The sequence below is a fragment of the Heteronotia binoei genome, chromosome 4 (assembly GCF_032191835.1).
Source record: "Heteronotia binoei isolate CCM8104 ecotype False Entrance Well chromosome 4, APGP_CSIRO_Hbin_v1, whole genome shotgun sequence".
In the NCBI taxonomy this organism is placed as follows: domain Eukaryota; kingdom Metazoa; phylum Chordata; class Lepidosauria; order Squamata; family Gekkonidae; genus Heteronotia; species Heteronotia binoei.
Genome location: NC_083226.1, coordinates 26,524,398 through 26,544,950, shown reverse-complemented (window position 1 = coordinate 26,544,950; position 20,553 = coordinate 26,524,398). Strand labels below are relative to the sequence as shown.

The 20,553-nt window shown below is 44.5% G+C and overlaps 1 protein-coding gene across 1 annotated transcript in view; it reads right to left on the bottom strand.

Annotated features, from left to right (window-relative positions):
* Positions 1-2,917: 2,917 nt before the first annotated feature.
* The window catches only part of LOC132570090 (stimulated by retinoic acid gene 6 protein-like), a 38,755-nt gene continuing 21,119 nt past the window's right edge, over positions 2,918-20,553 (bottom strand). Inside the window, exons 8-18 of the mRNA XM_060236527.1 lie at positions 19,880-19,950; positions 18,276-18,387; positions 17,141-17,285; positions 13,615-13,690; positions 10,762-10,837; positions 9,177-9,225; positions 8,960-9,077; positions 8,380-8,499; positions 6,125-6,288; positions 4,834-4,980; positions 2,918-3,097 (exon numbers count right to left, since the gene is read on the bottom strand). Coding sequence (XP_060092510.1) covers positions 3,003-3,097; positions 4,834-4,980; positions 6,125-6,288; positions 8,380-8,499; positions 8,960-9,077; positions 9,177-9,225; positions 10,762-10,837; positions 13,615-13,690; positions 17,141-17,285; positions 18,276-18,387; positions 19,880-19,950 — 1,173 coding nt within the window. The 3' untranslated portion in view covers positions 2,918-3,002. The remainder of the gene's footprint in view (positions 3,098-4,833; positions 4,981-6,124; positions 6,289-8,379; positions 8,500-8,959; positions 9,078-9,176; positions 9,226-10,761; positions 10,838-13,614; positions 13,691-17,140; positions 17,286-18,275; positions 18,388-19,879; positions 19,951-20,553) is intronic.

Below are 20,553 nucleotides of genomic sequence, written 5' to 3'. Positions count from 1 at the left end.
TGATAAAAGGTGGTTTGCCATTACCTTCCTTTGCATAACAAGGAAGGATGGGTGGTCTCCCATCCAAGTATTAGTCATGGCCGACCCTGCTTAGCTCCCAAGATCTGATGAGTGTGGGCTAGTCTGGGCTAGCCAGCCTGCCAGGATAGTTGATTGGTTGCTTACATGTGACCCTTAGGAATTGCACCAATAGCATAACAAAATGCCACTGCATTCCACCCAACCACCATCACAAGAACATAAGAGAAGCCATGTTGGATCAGGCCAATTGTCCATCCAGTTCAACACACTGTCACACAGTGGCCAAAAAAACCAGATGCCATCAGGAGGTCCATCAGCGGAGCCAGGACACTAGAAGCCCTCCCAGTGTGCCCCCCCCAAACACCAAGAATACAGAGCATCACTGCCCCAGACAGAGAGGTCCAACAATACACTGTGGCTAATAGCCACTGATGGACCTCTGCTCCATATGTTTATCCAGTCCCCTCTTGAGGCTGTCTATGATTGTAGCATAGAGGGATATCCACAAAGACTGATTTTGCATTGGCCTTTGTCCCAGTCTCGTTCTTGGCTCTTAAGTTTGGGGGACAAGCAGGGAACACGCAGCCCCACTTCAGAGATGCCAATGCAGATTCTGGGGAAAAGAGCTGCCATGAGGAGCCCCACACAGAAGGGAAGCAAGTGCTCAGTGCGGAGTCGATCAAAATATAACCACTGTTGCGTAACTGAAACTTTATAGTAAACACAATGACAAAAATCTGTTAACAGCATCCTGAAAGCATGGTGAATATTTGAGATGTATTCAATGAATGACAAAAAAATAAATGCATAACCTAAAATGAAAATATGTGCTGTTAAATAAAGCTGAATGCATGAATAACTGATTGGTGAATAAGGATGAATAGTAATTAAGATGCAAATGATTAAGATGCTAATTAAATACAAGGCCCATGAGGAAGGAGAGCGAGGGGAGTGCTTTCTCCTTCTCCACTGCCTGTGTCTCCTGCACAGATATTATTGGCAGTATTTGGCTCTTCAGACTTTGAAAAGGGAATGCTAGAGGCCCTTTTAAGCTGCCAATGGACAGATGGAATCCTGACTGCAGCTTCTCGAGCCAGCAGGAATTCACAAACAAAGTAGAAAATCCAGAGACCAAGAATCAGAAAACGTGTTTCCTCACCCCAGTGGATTTCTTCCCTCTGTCTAACAGAAACAAGTTATTAGCCCTACTGTAAACAGAGATACACGTCTGTCACAATTTATTCTTTTGGATCAGAACCATTCTATTCTTCTTCGGTCTGCATCCCAGGGCAATGTGCCAATGTTCTTCAGTGGTGTGGTATATGAACTAATAATAGTCCTCGCCTGCCTTTTTTCGCACCCTGTTTAAACCACCACCATTTCTATGCTCAAAGGTATTTTTGCAACAGCTGGTCACCTTTCCGTAAACTCTATTAGAATTGCAAATGGTTTCCACAAGCCAGCCAGAAGGCCTTTACTGCAGATGAATTCCAAACGTGTGCACCTTCAACTTTTGGAACTAGGGCACTTTTGATATACAACAACGGCAACCCCACCACTATTGTGAGTGGTCGTAGCACATCGCTTCTGATCACACAGTCTTAGAGCAGTAGAACAGAACAGGAGTCAAGTTGCACCTTTAAGACCAACAAAGTTTTATTCAGAATGTCAGCTTTCGTGTGCCAGAAGCACACTTCATCATCACTGTGCCTGACTCCTCGTCTGGTGAGGTGTGCTTAGAGCATACGAAAGCTTACTTTCTGAAGAAAACTTTGTTGGTTTAAAAGATGCACTTGACTCCTACTCCGTTCTACTGCTTCAGACAAAAATGGCTGCCCATTTGGAACAGTCTTAGAGCAGTCTTGGTTGGGAAGAGCGAACCTTTCAAAAATGCCTGCTGCTGGATGAAGCTGACCCTCCCCACTTTGTGAGGCTTCACAGGAGTCCTACGTACAAGAGAGCAGCAAGGTGCAAAGGCCTGTGGAGAGGAGAAGGGCAGCATTGTCCAGCCTGATGTCAGAAGCTGAACGGGGTTGGTTCCTGGGTGGGAGACCACTAAGGAAGCCGACGGGAACCCACTTCTGCTCCTCGCTTGACTTGAAAGCCCCTTGCTGGGGCTGCCATAAGTTGGGTGCGACTTGATGGCATGTACTTCCTGGAAGTGAAGGGCTTTTCACGCTGTCTCTTTGCCTCAGACTACAGAGGAAGACTACAAGAGAGTCAGAAAGATAGAGAGGCCACGCCTGATCACCCTTCCTTTCTATTGCTCTGATGCTATCCCCTTTGATGTCGAGATTGCTACTCCTAGGGAAAGTTTCCTTCCTTCTGGCTTCACCCCCTCACTCTCTCCCCACACTTTGCCTGAATCCATCTTGGCAACATGACAGTAGGATGCTTTCTTCTATCTTAGAGTCCATCTATCTTGTCAGATTGCTTTAGAGACTCTATCACTCTTCTTTTCTCCTCTTTCCTATCTAGAATGGAGTTCCATAAATAAAAAGGACTCTGATTAGCTTGCAAAGAGCCTCTGTGTAATTTTTCTTTCCTGTTTGCATACATATACTATGTGACCAGATGACTCTGCTGTATTAAAGCCTAGACTAGAGCACTGCTAGCTATATATATCAACAGTACTTATATACATACCAAAGACTACAGTAGGAACATAACTGCAGGAAGTATTACTTGGATATCTTCATCACATGCTTCACAGGCTGGAGACCAGAGGGAATTTCAGCTATAGTACTTTACTTGTAAAATGACCCAGGTTCAGTTCCAGGTATATGGAAAGCAGGGTAACTAAAGACCCCTCTCTGAGATCTTGAGAAGCTGCCACTCTCATTAGTTCCAAGACATCACGGAACGACGGCCCAACTGAGTGTCTGGTGGCTTCATGTGAATCTTGAGGATGCGGTAATGTGGTCTGGAGGAATCTGGTTTCAATTCCCCTGCCCCAGAATAACATCCATACCGTTTGTCCATCATTTCGGCTTCCTGAATGTTGAGAGGCTGGGATTGTTTAGGAGTGTGTACAGTAGCTGCCATCTTATCTTGGCCTTCTTTGACACCCTAAAATCTAAAATGAAACCAGGGATCAGCATTTAATGTCAGCATAGTGGAAATCAGTGTTCCCTCAGAGTTAGCTTGAGCTAGCTCACAGTTTTTTAGCCTCAAGCTCACACATTTTTGTCTTAGCTCAGGAAAAACGGCCCCAGAGCAAACTAATTCATGCAGTAGCTCACAACTTTAATGCCAGTAACTCATGAAGTAGAATTTTTGCTCAAAAGACTCCACAACTTAGAGGGAATATTGGTTGAAATCCCTATCATATCATGTTTATAGAAATCAAACAGAGTGGCCGTTTTCCCACTGACCTTACTCCGGAGCGACATCCCTCTTCACCGCGCAGCGTGTGCGCGGATTTCCCACCAACTGCTGCGCACAACCAGGAAGTGCCGCAGCTTTTGCGCCGCAGATGTAAACTGCTAAAAACCAGTTTACATCTGTGACGCAAAAGCCGCGGCTCTTCCTGGTTGTGCGCAGCAGTTGGTGGGAAATCTGCGCACACGCTGCGCGGTGAAGAGGGACATCGCTCCGGAGTAAGGTCAGTGGGAAAACGGCCTATGTCTTATTGGGTGGTGCTGTTTATGAAGGAGCTGTCAATTAAAAACATCCTATCTACTGGCTCCTAGATGAATCAAGCATTGTCACCACTATTTATTTAGGGAAAACGCTGTTTCCAGTAACCTGCTTAAGGCAGCATACAACGAAGACAACAAACCCCTGGTTAAAAGCCTGGAGGGAAAACGGTTTTTTTTTTTAGCTTATTGATTAAAAGCAAAGTGGATGCAAGGCAGGCCTCAAGGGGGAATGCTTTCCAAAGATGAGGTACCATCACTGAGAAAGTCCTTTCTGTGGTCACCACCTCCCTTACTTTTGCACATGGGGGCAAAGACTGCTGGTCTACAAGAGAGGATCTTGACTGGCAGGCTGGACAGCATAAGAGGAGGTGGTCTTTCAAGTACCCTGGCCCCAAGTCCCAAAGGCAAGAACCAGCACTTTCAATTGCACCTAGAAACTAATGGACATCTTTTAGCACAGTGGTGATATGATCCCTGTATCCAGCTCCTGACAAGAAGCCGCCTGCTGCATTTTGGACCAATTGAAGTTGCTGAACGGTTTTCAAAGGCAGCCCCACAGAAAGCACCTTACAGTAGACTAAACTGGATGTGATCAGAGTATGCATCACCGTGGCCAAATCACTATCATAACCTTATATCTACATAGCTTTGGACAGGGGTTGTTTTGTAGAGAAATAGGTGGTGGAGCTCATCCAGGGATTGTTATGCAGCTGCACCTACTATTCAATGGACAAGGAGGTGGAACTCTCAGAAAGGTTCAGGAGCTGTGCTTCTGTGAGCTCCCACTGAATCTGAGGCCTGGCTTTGGATATGTGACATACAGCCCATCCATTTTATAGGTGGAATGGACCTTGATTAATGCTGACAGTGCTGATGACATCTGATAATATACCAGAGGCATTTAACTAGCCTTGAGATTTACCAGTAATTATCAGAAATTTCTGGCATTTCCTGTAGCCATGCTAAAACATAAACCATTATTGATAAAATGCCTATCTCAAATTTTGTTTCTGACATTAGGTAGGTAGGTAGGTAGGTAGGTAGGTAGATGATAGATGATAGGTAGGTAGATGATAGATGATAGATGATAGGTAGGTGGATGATAGGTAGGTAGAGGATAGAGGATAGAAGGAAAGAAAGATAGATAGACAGACAGACAGACAGACTCTACCTGTGTCATTATTGAAGCAGTGGTAACTTGTGGCTTTCTGTTGATGTCTCACTCTGATTTGGGCCACAAGGATATAGCAAAAACAGACCAGGCTGGGATTGGTGTGATAGTGATCCATCAGGAGCATTCCAATCCAGGTCTTGAATCCTGCAATGGAACAACAATAATTCTTCTTGACAGACAAAGGACAGCTAGACATGACAGACTCACTCTATTTCCGCTTTGAGGAGGTGACAACATTTCCTATGGCCAGCCAGCAAGATCAGATGTGCTCTCTACTGGAGTTGTATTTCCAAGCTCTAAATTCAATTAGTCTCACCTAAATTCAATTCTTCCTTGGAGACAACACAACATACAAAGGGTTGCCCGTAATTCAACACCATGGCCCAGGAAAGGATAGGAGGTCAGGGCTTCTCCTCTTCCTGCCGTTCTGGCAGGAGCCTTTAGAGACCCAGCCAGCTATTCCCTTCTCCAAGTCAGTCAAAGTCCAGTAAACAGAAAGCATCTGGAGCAGAGGAGAAGCAGCTGGATCCCCAAATAGTCTGGTTGGAAACTTGTGGGTCAGAGAGGATGAATCCACCATGTTTCTTGGTAGCTTTACAGAACAAAGTGCACAGACTGATAACACAGAGGCCCCTCTTTGTACCCCAAGAAAATGCTGATGGTTGGGTCAAAAAATAAAGAATGCCTCTTCCTGTCTTTTGGGATTGACACTCATCACTTGGTGGTCTGGACTGTCAACCAATGCAAGACTTGTCAGATGATTAATCAAGGCCCTGTCAACCAATGCATTGATTCATTCGATTCATCCATTCATTTAGTTCTCTTTTTTCCCCATTAATTTGCTGACTACCATAAAAGGTTCCTTGAGATGCTGGAACCAAAAAAGTCTCCAAACACAGACAAACCTATCCTCAACTTGTAGCTCCAGTCATTGAAATTCACTCCTACTGTTTTGTCAACCAAAGCTTTCATTGATTTAAGTAACAATCAGGGCTTTTTCTTGCAGCAGGAACTCCTTTGCATATTAGGCCACACACCCCTGATGTAGCCAATCCGCCTGGAGCTTACAGTAGGCCCTGTACTAAGAGCCCTGTAAGCTCTTAGAAGATTGGCTACATCGGGGTGTGTGGCCTAATATGTAAAGGAGTTCCTGCTACAAAAAAAAGCCCTGGTAACTATCAAACCAATCCAAGCTTAGTGCCTTGGGAGAAAGGGGTTATTATTTGTTGGTCTGGAATATCAGAAAAAGCTTCCAGCTTTGGGTTGCTAGAGGATCATGGTGTCTTACCCATATCGGCTGCTTCATAGCCTCTGGGCATGATCGTCCTGTCTATGCGAGCAATCAGCCAAGTTCCCACAACCACACTGCACAACAGCCTGAATAGGCAGGCACTCAGGCCCAGCAACACATTGTAGAAGAAAAAGAAGTAGTTGAAATTATGGAATGCTTTCCTGGAAATAAAACGCAGGAGGAATTCACATTGCTGTAAGGGCTTCTTCAACTCACACAGCTTCAGGGCTAAAGGCCCATTCCATGGGAGAACTTTATTACATCAAACAACAAGGAAGAGAGCATCTCTTAGGGGTAGAAATGCCAAATATTTTTCTCCCCTGACTTTAAAACTGCTCAACAGGGAGAAACTGTTAAAATAACCTCAAAGTGTTGCACCTTCCTGTTAGGTAGAAATTAAAAATGCACAAATCTTGCTAAAGAAATGCTAACTACCCAGATTCTGACAGTACGTTCTGTTCCTTTCTGTTCCATAATCTCACTCTGCCCCCACAATCCCAGTTCTCCTGGATTCCGATTTAACTAGGAGAATTTCTAACATTAATTCTGGCATTGAAGCAGGCACAGTTTGCTATATATTTCAGTTCTTCCAGCTCATTTGTATCCTTTGCTTTACTGATGGGCACTTGGAGATTAATATGAAACACTGCAAAAAAGTAATCCTAACATGGTCATATTATGATTGTATCAAGATTTTTTTTTATACAGGTTTTTTTTTTGTCACACACAAGCATACTTGTGTATACTCCCTCTAAGCTGTGGAGTCTTGTGAGCAAAAATTCTGATTTGTGAGCTACTGGCATTAACGTTGTGAGCTACTGCATGAATCAGTTTGCTCTGGGGCCATTTTTACTGAACTAAAACAAAAATGTTTGCACCGGAAGCTAAAAAAAGCCTGTGAACTAGCTCACACCAACTCATCTTAGAGGGAACATAACTCCTGCACAAAAAAAACAAATATTGTGGTTTTTATGTTGCTTCTCCCAGATTAATAATCACATTCTTTTGTGGGGTGTTTTTATCAGTGCACACGTGCACAAGAAACATCAGTGAATTGAGGGGGAACTGCAATGTAATGCACACTGCACATAATTTGGGAATAAAAATGGAATAATATGCATGCCCTGAATACATCTGGATTAGACTACAGCAATGCACTCTATGTGGGGCTGCCCCTGAGAAGCATTTGGAAACTTCCTGCTGCTAGTGTTGACTGGAGTTGGTCAAAGGGACCATACCACTCCTGATTTGGCCCGCTTGCACTGGCTTCTTCCCAGTTTGTTTCCAGGCACAATCCATAGGGTAACTCTGGGTTGGGAAGTTCCTGGAGATATATGGGCGGACCCAGGGGAAGGTGTGGTTTGGGAAGGGTAAGGATCTTAGGTGGATACAGAGTCCACCCTCCAACACCACCATTTTCTCCAGGGGAACTGATCTCTGTAGCTGGGAGATTAATTGAAATTCTGGGAGACTTCCAAGCCCCACCTGCAGGCTGGTCACTCTAACAATTCAAGGTGTTGGTAGTTGACCTTTGCAGCCCTATATATTGGTTTGGGACCAACGTACCTGCAGAACTGCCTGCTCCCTTATGAATCCCCCCCCCCCCCGGACCATTATGATCATCTTTGCAGGCTCTGCTTTGGGAGACCCCAATCTACTGAGATTAGGCAGGTGGCAATCATGAAATGGGCCCTTCTAGGTTGTAGCATGAAAACTGTGAAGCCTTTCTCCCTAGGAGAGCCAGTGTGGTGTAGTGATTAAGAGTGGCAAACTCTGTTCTGGAGAACTGGGTTTAATCCCACCCACTCCTGCACATGAAGCCTGCTGGGTGAACTTGGGCCAATCACAGTTCTTTCTTTCTTCTCCTATGTATCTCACCAGGTGCCTGTTGTGAGGAGAGGAAGAGAGGATGATGGTAAGTGGCTCTGAGACTCCTTGAAGGTAGAAAAAAGGTAGGGTATAAAAACCTTTTCCTCTTAATAGTTGTCCTTACATCTTTGTATTTTAGCTCTGGTTTTTAATGATCTGTGTTTGGGGGGGGGGGGGGAGAGGTTAATTATTTTAAAATGTTATCTTATTATGTATGTTTTAATCTCTTAGCTGCCTTGCTGGTCCTTCTGTATAGAAAGGTGGGATATAAATTTTTGTAAAATAAAATACATAAATAAATAAATAAAGGAGAATTCTGAATGCAATTTGGAAACAAGATCATTTGGCAAGAGGAAAATGTCGGAAGCATCTGTAAGACTTACCTGTTGTCGAGAGCCAACGGCTTTTCCTTGTCGTCCAAGAAAATCTTCGGCTGAAGAAAGAACCTTGTGGCCACCACAATTTGCAGCACCATGAGGCCTACCACAATGCCAATTGTGAGGCTGAAGCAAAAAAGGGGAAAGAGCATTTTTTGGTTTAAAAAGATAATCAAACAAAAGGGAGTTGGAGACAAAAACCGCCCTTGATCAAAAGGACGCCATAGACATAAAGCCAGTTCCTGAATCCAGGCTTCCTCTATAACCTTACTTACAGGAGGAGGAGAGCTGGCTAGGTCTGGGGAGGCCGCAGCCCAGCCCAGCCCAGCAATCCCCGTTTGCCAGCTGGCCTGGGGAGACCACCGGCAGGTCGTCCCAAGGGTCTTTGCGGGCCATAAACGGCCCTGCGAGTCGGAGGTTCCCCACCCCTGCTGTAAATGAAGGAAGGAGCTGAGTGATGAAGGTATGATAAAACTGAGTGATAAAACGTAGTGAGTTTATTGCAGATGTATTTGAACTGGGAACCTCCCAATTCCCACTGCTGCCTTTAAGCCACCTGCCCATAGGAGCTGAAAAATTCACTTACATCCCAGTTCCCAAGGTTTTCACCACTTCTATCCCTTGGCCGTGTTTTATGGGCAAAACAAAACTGTACACGAGGATCACTCCAAAAAGGAACTGTACAATGTGGACGATCAGGTACCCTGAAAAAGAGAACCCAAGTTGTCTATTAAAAAAGGAAATAAAACAGTAGCCCCAAGAAGTAGCTCCAAATGCTTGACCCAGCACAGACCTTCACGTACCCCATAAAAGGTATGCAATTTGCGAGCCCGAGTATCTTGCTATAGCTGCCTGCAAGTGTTAAAACAAAATGGAGAAGCACTCTTATACGCTGGGATTTCACAGATGCCAAGAAAAAAAAACAGATTCATAGCCCTATTCACCTGAATGGTTCAGCAGAACACAGTTTACAGCTGAGGGAGGTTTGGGGTGGGTGAGATATAACTGTTTTAATTAAAAGTTATAAAATATCAAAGCAGAGTGATTACTTGATATTGCCACATTTGGGGGAATGGATAGATAAACAGACAGACAGATATGCCAGTTTGTTAACATTCTGTCACACCCTGGTGTGACCAAGAAAAGTTGGTTTTTATACCCACTTTTCACTACCTGAAGAAGTCTCAGAGTGGCATACAATCACCTTCCCTTCCTCTCCCCACAACAGACACCCTGTGAGGTAGGTGGGGCTCAGGGAGCTCTGAGAGAACTGCTCTTGAGAGAACAGCTCTGAGAGGAACTGTGACTGACCCAAGATCACCCAGCTGGCTGTATGTGAAGGAGTGGGGAATCAAACCTAGTTCTCCAGAACAGAGTCCACCGCTCTTAACCACGATAGCGAACTGGGCCTCAATGAGATTCCCCAACATGGGGCAATAAACAGAAGCACATTGGATTCATAGTTACTCATAATCTACTAGGGTTGCCAAATCCAATTTAAGAAATATCTGGGGACTTTGGGGGTGGGGCCAGGGGACATTAGGGGTGGAGCCAAGATCAAGGCTGTGACAAGCATAACTGAACTCCAAAGGGAGTTCTGGCCATCACATTTAAAGGGACGGCACACCTTTTCAATGCCTTCCTTCCATAGAAAATAATGAAGGATAGGGGCACCTTCGTTTGGGTCTCATAGAATTGGACCCCCTGGTCCAATCGTTTTGAAACTTGGGAGGTACTTTGGGGAGAGGCACTAGATGCTGGACTGAAAGTTTGGTGCATCTACCTCAAAAAACAGCCCCCCCCCAGAGCCCCAGATACCCGCGGATCAATTCTCCATTATTTTCTATGGGAATAAATCTCCATAGGGAATAACAGAGTTCCCATCAGACATTTCCCTCCCCTCCCCCCGCTTTCTGATGACCCTAAAGCGGGAGGAGGGCCTCAAAACCGGGGGATCCCCTGCCCCCACCTGGGGATTGGCAACCCTATAATCTACAGTATATCAAATTTATCACAAGTAGGGCTGCCAGCCTCCAGGTAGGGCCTGGAGATCTCCAGGTGTCAGAGATCAGCTCTCTTAGACAAAATGGCTGCTTTGAAGGGTAGACTCTATAGCATTGTACCATGTTGAGGCCCCTCCCCTCCCCAAACCCCACCCTTTCCCAGATATTCCAGGTATTTTTCAACACAGACCTGGCAACCCTAATCACAAGATATCTTCCAACTTTAATTGACATCAGGTTTTGGAGGGTGGACTCTATGCCCTGCCTCCCTAGGCTCCACCCCCAATTTTTTCAGGAATGGACCAACCCAGAATAGCCACTGCTTGAGGGGACTCAAAGGGATGAACAATGAAGCAGCCAGAAAAACCAAAGACCAAAAACTTACCGCGCTGTGAGAAATTTTGCAAGAACTCAACGGAAGGAATTGCTTCTTCCCTGCCCACAAACGCTTCATGTGTTTTCTAGAGAAATTCATTATCATTTCTTTTTAAATATCAGTTTCAATATTTGCTGGAGGCATCTCATTTTCCCCTCCCCTACTATTTCCTCTTTCCCTTTCCTTAAAACCCAACAGCCCCTTTTCCTGCTTCCTTCTCTCCTTCTAGGGTTGCCAATCTGGCAGGGCCGGCAGGTGGGGTTCTGCAGCCCAAGGCAGAACCCCTACGCACGCACGCCCACCCCTCCCACCAAGGAAATGTTTTCTCATGCGTGCAAAGCATGTGCACAGCATGATGACATCACCCAAAGGTGACGTCATCATGTCAGTCACTGAAGCGCCATTGTTTCTGGGCGCTGAGGGAATGGGGGAGTTTCTCTGACCCCTCAGCGCCCAGAAAGAATGCATGGCACTTTCAGTCCTCGGCGTTCTCCGAGTTCAGAGAGCACCGAGGACTGAAAGCACTGTTGTTTCTGGGTGCTGAGGGGCCGGGGGAGTTCCTCTGGCTGCTCTGGAGAGTGAACTCTTTGGCATTATAGCCAGCTGAGGCCTCTTCCCTCCCTAAACTCTGACCTCCTCAGACTCAACCACAAAATCTCCAGGAATTTCCCAACTTGGAGCTGATAATCCTAGACATGCCTGGCCCCAATGAGTTCTCCCTCAAATGCTAAAATAGGCCTGGAAAGGGCCCTTCCCCTGGCTTTTACTGACAGACCTCAGCCTGGAATCTATGGTTGCCTAGCAATGGCCACTGAGGCAATCCATTGTTTAAAGCTACAGGCACTCCATATATCACGTTGAGGTTTTTTTTTTAACTGGCCCCCTCCCCCACAGTATTTTATTTTTTAGACTTCAGATTTTTCTACAATTCTGGGACATTGTTCAGGTTTGTAGAAAGATCTGTCTTTCTCATTCAATTATCTAGCTTCAAGTATCCTCACATTTGGTCAGCTTTGCTGTCAGCATACAGACAAGCCTAAGAGATTCACGAAGGGGAATCCCATCTCTCCCCCTCATTGTGATTCCAAGGCCCACCATCCACCTGAAGCAATAGCATCAGTGCCAGGGAGCCAGCATCCTCCATCGCTATGACTGGCCCCAGAGGCTCTCCTGGAGTCCTCCGCCACACAACCAGGCCTGGTGTGGCTCCCAGAGCGCTCCACCATCGCAGCCAGGCAGTGAGCTCTGGCAGTGATGTTGGGCCTGGAGCCTCTTCCGGCATTCATCACAGCAGCAGCCAGGCATCAAGTGGTGACCACTGCCACTGCAGCTGGGCCCATAGCCACTCCTAGCACCATCCACCATGCCAACCAGGCCCAGAGTTGACATCTGCAGTGGCGGCCATGGCCATCAGCTCAACTGGTAATTTTTTTGTTTGAATTTTTTTAATGTAGAGAAAATTTAAACCCCCAGTGTAGTTTAAAAAAAACTTTCCATTTTAGTGTAAACCTGGGGAGTATTCCAAGCTTTCAGATAAATATGTTTAGCATCAGTGTGGTTCTGATCCATGGATTTAAGGATCCACAAATGGGGGCCACACATCACTGTTAGATATAGTGCCTTTTCACATTAACTTTCTAAATTGGTTGGTATTCATTATTGGCCTGTCATCCTGTAAACTCGGACAGGGATGGGAGTTTCACGCAGTGATTTTCCTTCCAGTCAGGACTTATTTTGTATAGGAACTCCTTTGCATACTAGACCACACACCCCTGATGTAGCCAATCCTCCAAGAGTTTATGGGGCTCTTATTACAGGGCCTACTGTCAGCTCTTGGAGGATTGGCTACATCAGGGGTGTGTGGCCTAATATGCAAAGGAGTTCCTGCTACAAAGAAAGCCCTGCCAAGCAATGCACCGTCTCTGAAGCGCTGTGCCATTTCAATCTGCACTGCTTTCTCCCCCTCCCCTCCTTCGCTGCACATGTGATTTTCCTCAGAGGCTTTTCTTTTTACATTCTATTGGGACCACTATGGCACTGAAACCAGACTGCATATCTGTGCAATGGCACCATCGCTGAGATGCCTGGCCTCCATGGTCCAGTGAGAAAGAAAGAAAGAAAGAAAGAAAGAAAGAAAGAAAGAAAGAAAGGAAAGAAAGAAAGAAAGAAAGAAAGAAAGAAAGGAAAGAAAGAAAGAAAGAAAGAAAGAAAGAAAGAAAGAAAGAAGGAAGGAAGGAAGGAAGGAAGGAAGGAAGGAAGAAAGAAAGAAAGAAAGAAAGAAAGAAAGAAAGAAAGAAAGAAAGAAAGAAAGAAAGAAGAAAGAAAAGAAAGAAGGAAGAGGAAGGAAGGAAGGAAGGAAGGAAGGAAGGAAGGAAGGAAGGAAGAAGAAAGAAAGAAAGAAAGAAAGAAAGAAAGAAAGAAAGAAAGAAAGAAAGAAAGAAAGAAAGAAAGAAAGAAAGAAAGGAAAGAAAGAAAGAAAGAAAGAAGAGATTGTGTGCAGGGTGAATAGAGTGCTAAAAAACATCATAGCAGGAAGTGCTACAGGGCATTTACACAGCACCCCACAGTGATTCCAAAGTGAAGGACGGATTGGAAACCAGAAGAAAGCAGTTTTTGACAGGAACAACACAGGCACCCTTCCCGAATGGGACAGAAGTGGGATTGTGTGAAAAGGTAAATAAATTCCATTATTCCACTAGCACCCAGTCACTAAAATGGATCTGTCTAAAAATGACAGGGTGGGGGAATGTTAGTAGCCAATAGAATGGAATTGATAGGCTGCCTGAAAAGGGCCACAGAGATGATAAGCAAAGATCCAGGCCTCAAGACTGTAAAGCAGTCAGGGATAAAGTACAGCCATACCTGTAACAAGCCAAGATGTGGAGCACGTAGCTGACACTGGTGAGGCAAGCAGTGACAGTGCTGACAATCCAGACATCTGTGGAACAAGCAAGCACCATCTTTGTTTTATTTATTCACTTAGGGGCCTCCTATCACACCTTTCCTGTTCAAGAATACCCAAAATAGTTTTCAAGTAATGAAGGGAGTGATACAAAAATATCAGCCCGGTAAAAGGATAATCCCTAAAGCTAATCACAGAAACAAGGGTGGGGCAGGATCACTTGAGAACACCAGTCAAAACAGCAATGGGAAAAGCAGCATTCTAACAAAAAGAAAAGATCACAGGGGAGATCCATCAGTGAATTACATTTAAAGGCCTTTTTAAACAAATGTATCCTTAAATTATGATGGGAAACAAAAGGGGGAGGGGGAGGTTTGCCAGTTCTGCGTTAAGAAATACCTGGAGTTTTGGGGGGGTGGAGCCTGAGGATGGTGGGTTTGGGGAGTACTGGGACCTCAGTGGGATACAGTGCCGTAGAGTCTACCTTCCAAAGCAGCCATTTTTTCCAGGGAACTGATCTCTGTCACCTGGAGATAATTTATAATCCCAGAGTATCTCCTGCCGCTACCTGAAAGCCAGAGAACCGTTTGGTGCCTTTTGAGAAATTGACCAGAATTTTGCATTATATAGAATACTGAGCACTGGTTCCAGATTGTTAATTATTGACTGAATGCAGCTTTGGCCGCTAAGGAGAACTGTCTAACCTTATGAAATTGACTACTGTATTTCACGTTTAATTCTGAACTGAGCTGCGGTTCCAGAATAATTGTGTATTTAGTCAGACAAAGGACAAACCGAAACATGCCTACTTTTTTACTGGAAGTGTGGCACCTTCTTCACATTGATTGTTACGGAAGTGAATTCAGTTTGTTTGGTGTAGGTGGACTCTACTGAATAATTGTAGTATCATTCTTTCCAACTACAGCCCCATGGCGCAGAGTGTTAAAGCTGCAGTAGTGCAGTCCTAAACTCTGCTCACGTCCTGAGTTCGATCCCCGGTTGAAGCTGGGTTTTCAGGTAGCCGGCTCGAGGTTGACTCAGCCTTCCATCCTTCCAAGGTCAGTCAAATGAGTACCCAGCTTGCTGGGGGGGAAGTGTAGAAGGCTGGGGAAGGCAGTGGCAAACCACCCCGTAAAAAGTCTGCCTTGAAAACGTTGTGAAAGCAACGTCACCCCAGAGTCGGAAATGACTGGTGCTTGCACAGGGAACCTTTCCTTTTTCCTCTTTCCAACTATATTGTATGATTCCAATGATATTGTCAATTATATGCTGTAATTTTTTGTGACATGTATGAATAATTACAACTTATATTGATAATCAATTCTTTTTAGTTAGTGAAGTGTGTATAGTAATAATACTTTGGAAACGTGGTTTTCTCCAGGCTTTCAACCTCTCACATGTTTTTTCCCTTTTCTGCCACTACCTGGAAGCTGGCAACTCTAGGTGAGGTGCAGCTATGCTTTCAAACTTGTGGACGCTAGACAATACTATAGTCCCCAGATCTATCCCTGGGTCCATTTGGGTCCTGTCAAACAGACATATACTCAGAATTCCTAATTCAGAGGCTTCTGAGGGCCCAATTCAGACTGGAGCCATGGCACAAAGGGAGAGGGGACTTAATTTTTTGCCCCCACCCAGGGTTGCCAGACCCCCCCTCAACTGAGGCAGGGGCCCTTTGCCACCCATCGGCCAGCTGGCAAGGGGGACTTACCCTGAAAAAGAACGAGGCCCAGCTGACATTGCAGCAATGCGTCTACATCACTTCCAATGTGACCCCAAAGTGATGTCATCGTATTGGTGACCTCGGGGTGATGTTCTGGTATTTGGGCAAAACCTCCATGGTGTAAGCCGAATTTACCAATAAAGTTTTTGCCAATATACCAGAGTATATACCAGAATGTCACATGTTGACACTGCATGATGACATCATTTCCAGGTCATATCAGAAGTGATATAGACACATCACTCCACCTCACCACTATGGTCATCGTCAAAGGCTCTCTGGTGGGCTCATCAGCCTTATATCTGACAGCATAAATTTTCTTGACAGGGCCTTACTTGCCAATCTCAGATCTTGGACAGGTTCACAGGATGGAAAAAAATCCTTCTTTGTTTTTTGCTTTTCCAATTTTTGTTGCCAGCCTCCAGGTGGGGCCTGGTGATCTCCCAGAATTACAACTGACCAACGTTCCCTCTAAGCTGCAGAGTCTTGTGATCAAAAATTCTAATTTGTGAGTTACTGGCATTAAAGTTATGAGCTACTGAATAAATGATTGCACTCTGGGGTCATTTTTTCTGAGCTAAGACAAAAATGCGTGAGCTGGGAGCTAAAAATCTGTGAGCTAGCTCACACCAACTCAGCTTAGAAGGAACACTGCAACCAACTACAAAAATTAGTTCCCCTGGATAAAATGGCTGCTTAGAAGAGCAGACAACGCCCCCACAACAACCAATCTGAAGAAGAATCTGGAACTGGGGCAAAGGCCTCAAGGGCTAGCACCTCATTCATCCCACCCCCATTCCATCACTCTGAAATGCTGCAACGCTGGCATTTGTGTTTTGACACATCTGATGTCACATGTAATGTTCCAAGGAGCCTCTTGAGTTTTCTTGAAGGCGCAGGTAAACTAACATCTGGTGGACTGAGAATACCTTTTAAAGTGAGTGAACATTTCAGTCGCTGTCAGTTTTGTGTTTGAATTACATGGGGAAAAGCAAAAATCAACATCACGTCAGTTGTACCTTAATTCTATGCCAGATGTTTAGAAAGAAACATGGAATACAGTTGGGGGAAATGCCCTCGCATGACTTTATGATTGAAAATGTGTTCAAAAGCAGCCACCAGTGTTGGTTTTGTGGCAAACACACACACACACATATATATATACGGTAAACCACAAAGATATCAACAATTAGGGTTGCCAACCTCCAGGTGGGTGAGATAGTCCAAAGCAAAAGCTACCATGAAGTCCAGCCTGTACCAAAAATAATTCAAAAATTAGTCCAAAATGAAGAAATAATTCATGTATTAAATTCTGCCAAGTATATGAACTTTTTGCGCAATATAAGGAATGGTTACAACCGGTTACAACTGTTCCTTATATTGCACAAATTTCATATACTTGAATTATTTTTTAATTTTTGAATTACTTTTGGTAGAGGCTGGACTTCACAGTAGCTTTTGCTTTGGACTATCTCACCTCAGTTTGCCATAATTCTCTTTTGTGGTTACACAACCTTCAGGTGGGACCTGGAGATCTCCTGCTATTACAGCTGACCTCCAGACAATGGAAATTAATTCCCCTAGAGAAAATGGCATTTTTTAATGGTGGACTCTACGGTGCATTGTGCCTTGCTGAGGCCCCTCCCCTTCCCAATCCCCACCTTCCCCATTCTCCATCTCCCAAATCTCCAGGTGATTCCCAACTCAGAGCTGGCAACCCTAACCAATAGATAGATTTTTGAAGTGTGATACAATGCTTGTACCTTCTACAACATCAATAAACTCTTTCAAATATTGGACAGGTGATGCGAGTGCTTCTGATGTATTTCTGGCAGCTTCCAGCATCTCGAAACTCTCCTCGAGAGCGCTCAACATCTGTTTCTTAACATAAAACTCTAGAACGACAAACTGAAGGGTGAACAGATAAGAAAAGCTGTTTAGTTACTTTGACAGTTCTTATTCCTCTACATTATTTCAAGCTGTATTAAAACCTGAAGAGAAAAGATCTTACAGTAATATTTTGCAGTTAAATAAGAAGGGAAAACTCCAGATTTTGAAAGAGATCCCATCCCCCCAAAAAAGGAATAAACAGAAATGAAAGTTAGAAAATGGGAGAGAACTACTTACTCAAGAAGTTCAGGAATAAAAGGAATAAGAGAGATGGTTTGAGAGATAAGGACAACATAAAAAGATACATGCGGACAATGGAAACATATTATGAGTTTTCAGGGTTTGTTTTTTGGGAGGAACGCGCAGGACACAGTTCCTAATATGCAAATGAGTTCCTGCTGGGCTTCTTCTACAAAAAAGCCCTGTGTGAAACAATGGCGATGTCAGGGGTGTGGCCTAATATGCAAATAGGTTCCTGCTCAGCTTTTTCTGCTAAAAAAAAAAGCCCTGTGAGTTCATAACTTTCAGATCTGTAAATCAAGAACGTGAGAAGAATTTTGCTGGATCAAAAGCAGGAGTTTCTGCTACAAAAAAAGCCCCGGCGGTCAGTGCCCTAATTTGCAGGATGCAATGGGAAGGAAAATGCACTGTTTTCCTGACTTGAATTGGTCCCCCGGAGGTGCTGTTTACCCCCCTGAGAAATACATTCTGATCCAGCACTGATACATATGTGATCCACAGCAACCACAAGAACTTTGCAACGTGAGGATCAGCTCAAACAGAAGCTACAAAGTGGGAAATGGTCTCTTTTAAACAGCCTGTCAGCTTGTTCTATGAAACATTAACACCAAGCCCAGGAAGCATGGCTTCTCAACACCAAAAGCTGAGATCTCTCACGTAAGTTCTTTGGCGGGAAAATGCTACCCAAAGAGAACACAGCACTGTGGAGTGTTGCTTCTCCACTTAGGAGCTCCCAAATGAGAACTCTCAGATACTTACGGACCTTACCATGTAGAGGCAGATTATGGCCAACCCAGCCATGCAGATCATTCTGCTGGGGAACCGAAAGTAAGGGTCCCATATGTACACTTTCCGCTGAATCCAGGGTTTCAGAGGCTGCCTGTTGGTAGATATGAACAACATGGTGGGCGATCACAGAAGGAATGTTGATTTGCAGGGAAGAAATATCTCCTAAATCACCCTCCGTCCCCAAGATCTCCCTTCTGTCTAATCCCCTTACTTAATAAAGTATGGACACAGCTAAGGAGAAGTTCTCAGCAGATACCTGCTCTCTACTACAATCCATCCTTTTAGGATTGGATTATCACTGCTTCTTAATGGGCCTCTTCATTGCATTTACTGTCAGTCAACAGATGTCTTTGCCCCCTATTGAGGGAGGTTAGCTTTTAATCAGGAAACACAGATCTTAAGTCACAGAATCAGATGGAAAACATTGGAGGGGGGAGTGTCTATTGTTCCTATTTGCATTTTAGCAATCTTCTTCTACTCTTCATCTCAAAAACAAGCGGGGCAAGGTAGTTATGGGTGACCAGTGACCCTACCTTTACCTAGACCTTCTCCTCACAGTTTCATCTCCCCTCCCAGATTAAATCAGTTTGGGGACATTTAACAAATCCCATGACCTTCCAAATTTCATAGACCACTGAGCTAATTTTTTTTTGGTTGCCATCCTGCACTGTCTTATTTTTTCTTACAAAACAGGAGGTGTAGAGAGACTGATCATAACAGTTCTCAGTTCTTGATTTACGAACGTTTGGTAAAAGAGCCCTGACCTGGATAGCCCAGGCAAGCCTCATCAGATCTCAGAAGCTAAGCAAGGCCAATCCTGGCAAGAACTTGGATGGGAGACCTCCAAGGAATAGCAGGGCCAGGACACAGAGGCAGGCAATGGCAAGCCACCTCTCTGAAAACCATCCAAAGCCCCAGAAGTCACCATGACTTCCAGGCATGCAAGCGCTCATGCACACATACACACACACACACACACACTTTTAAAAGAACATTTGCTAAAACAACTAATCTCCAAATTGTATCTTGGTTACAGAATGACTGCAGGTCAGATGCCATAAGCAATTCTTATTGCCTGGAGAGGCAACTATGGAGGATGGAAGGGAAACGACACACTGGCATTTTGACTCTATGCACTATGCATGCCAAGCTTTGGATTGACACAAGTAAGGAAGTCACAGCCTTCAATTTGCAAGACCTGAGCAAAGTTGTCAATCACAAGACATTATGGAGGTCAGGTTATTAATTCGTGAGTTGGAAGTGAGTTGACAGCACTTCACATACAACTAAAGACTCAAGATGCATTCCATCTCTTGTCCAAATATTTAACAACTAGAAACCCAGAAGAAGGAGCAAAAACCTTAGGAACTCTAGCACATATCTCTGCTCACGGATAATTGAAAAGGTAACTTCCCAAAGGGCAGAATAGGGGCAGTTGTTATATCAGGGTCAGACACTTGAAAATAGAGATTGTTGCTGGTAAATAAGGACAGTAAGAATGTATGAAATGTTAAGGAGAAGACTGAAAACTGATTGTTCCAGACTGAAAAGGCAAGAGCCTTTTAGAACTGAATGATCCTCACAGCTTTGGAGGCTTCCTCATCAGTTGCTGGACGTAACGAACCTGATGAATCTCTAGGAATGGCATCTCCTCCTGTAAAGGGGAGATAAAGAGTTGCTTATTATCCAACAAGCCATATGATTCATCAGTCAGACAGTAAGAAACAAGGACAGTACAAAGAAGTCCTTTTCTCCGTTTCTCACAATACGAGAACTCGTGGACATTTAATGAAATTGCTGAGCAGTCAGGTTAGGACTGATAAAAGGAAGTACTTCTTCACCCAAAGGGTGATTAACACATGGAATTCACTGCCACAGGAGGTGGTGGCAGCTACAAGCATAGACAGCTTGAAGAGGGGATTGGATAAGTTGTGCTCTGAGCCTCTATGGGAAATGGGCAGAATATAAACAAACAAATTAATAATAATAATAAGCATATGGAGCAGAGGTCCATCAGTGGCTTTTAACCACAGCATATTGTTGGAACTCTGTCTGGGGCAGTGATGCTCTGTATTTTTGGTGCTTGGTGGGGGGCACAGTGGGAGGGCTTCTAGTGTCCTGGCCCCACTGGTGGACCTCCTGATGGCACTTGTTTTTTTCGGCCACTATGTGACAGTGTTGGACTGGATTGGCCATTGGCCTGATCCAACATGGCTTATCTTATGTTCTTATGACAGAACTGATCCTCTGAATAACA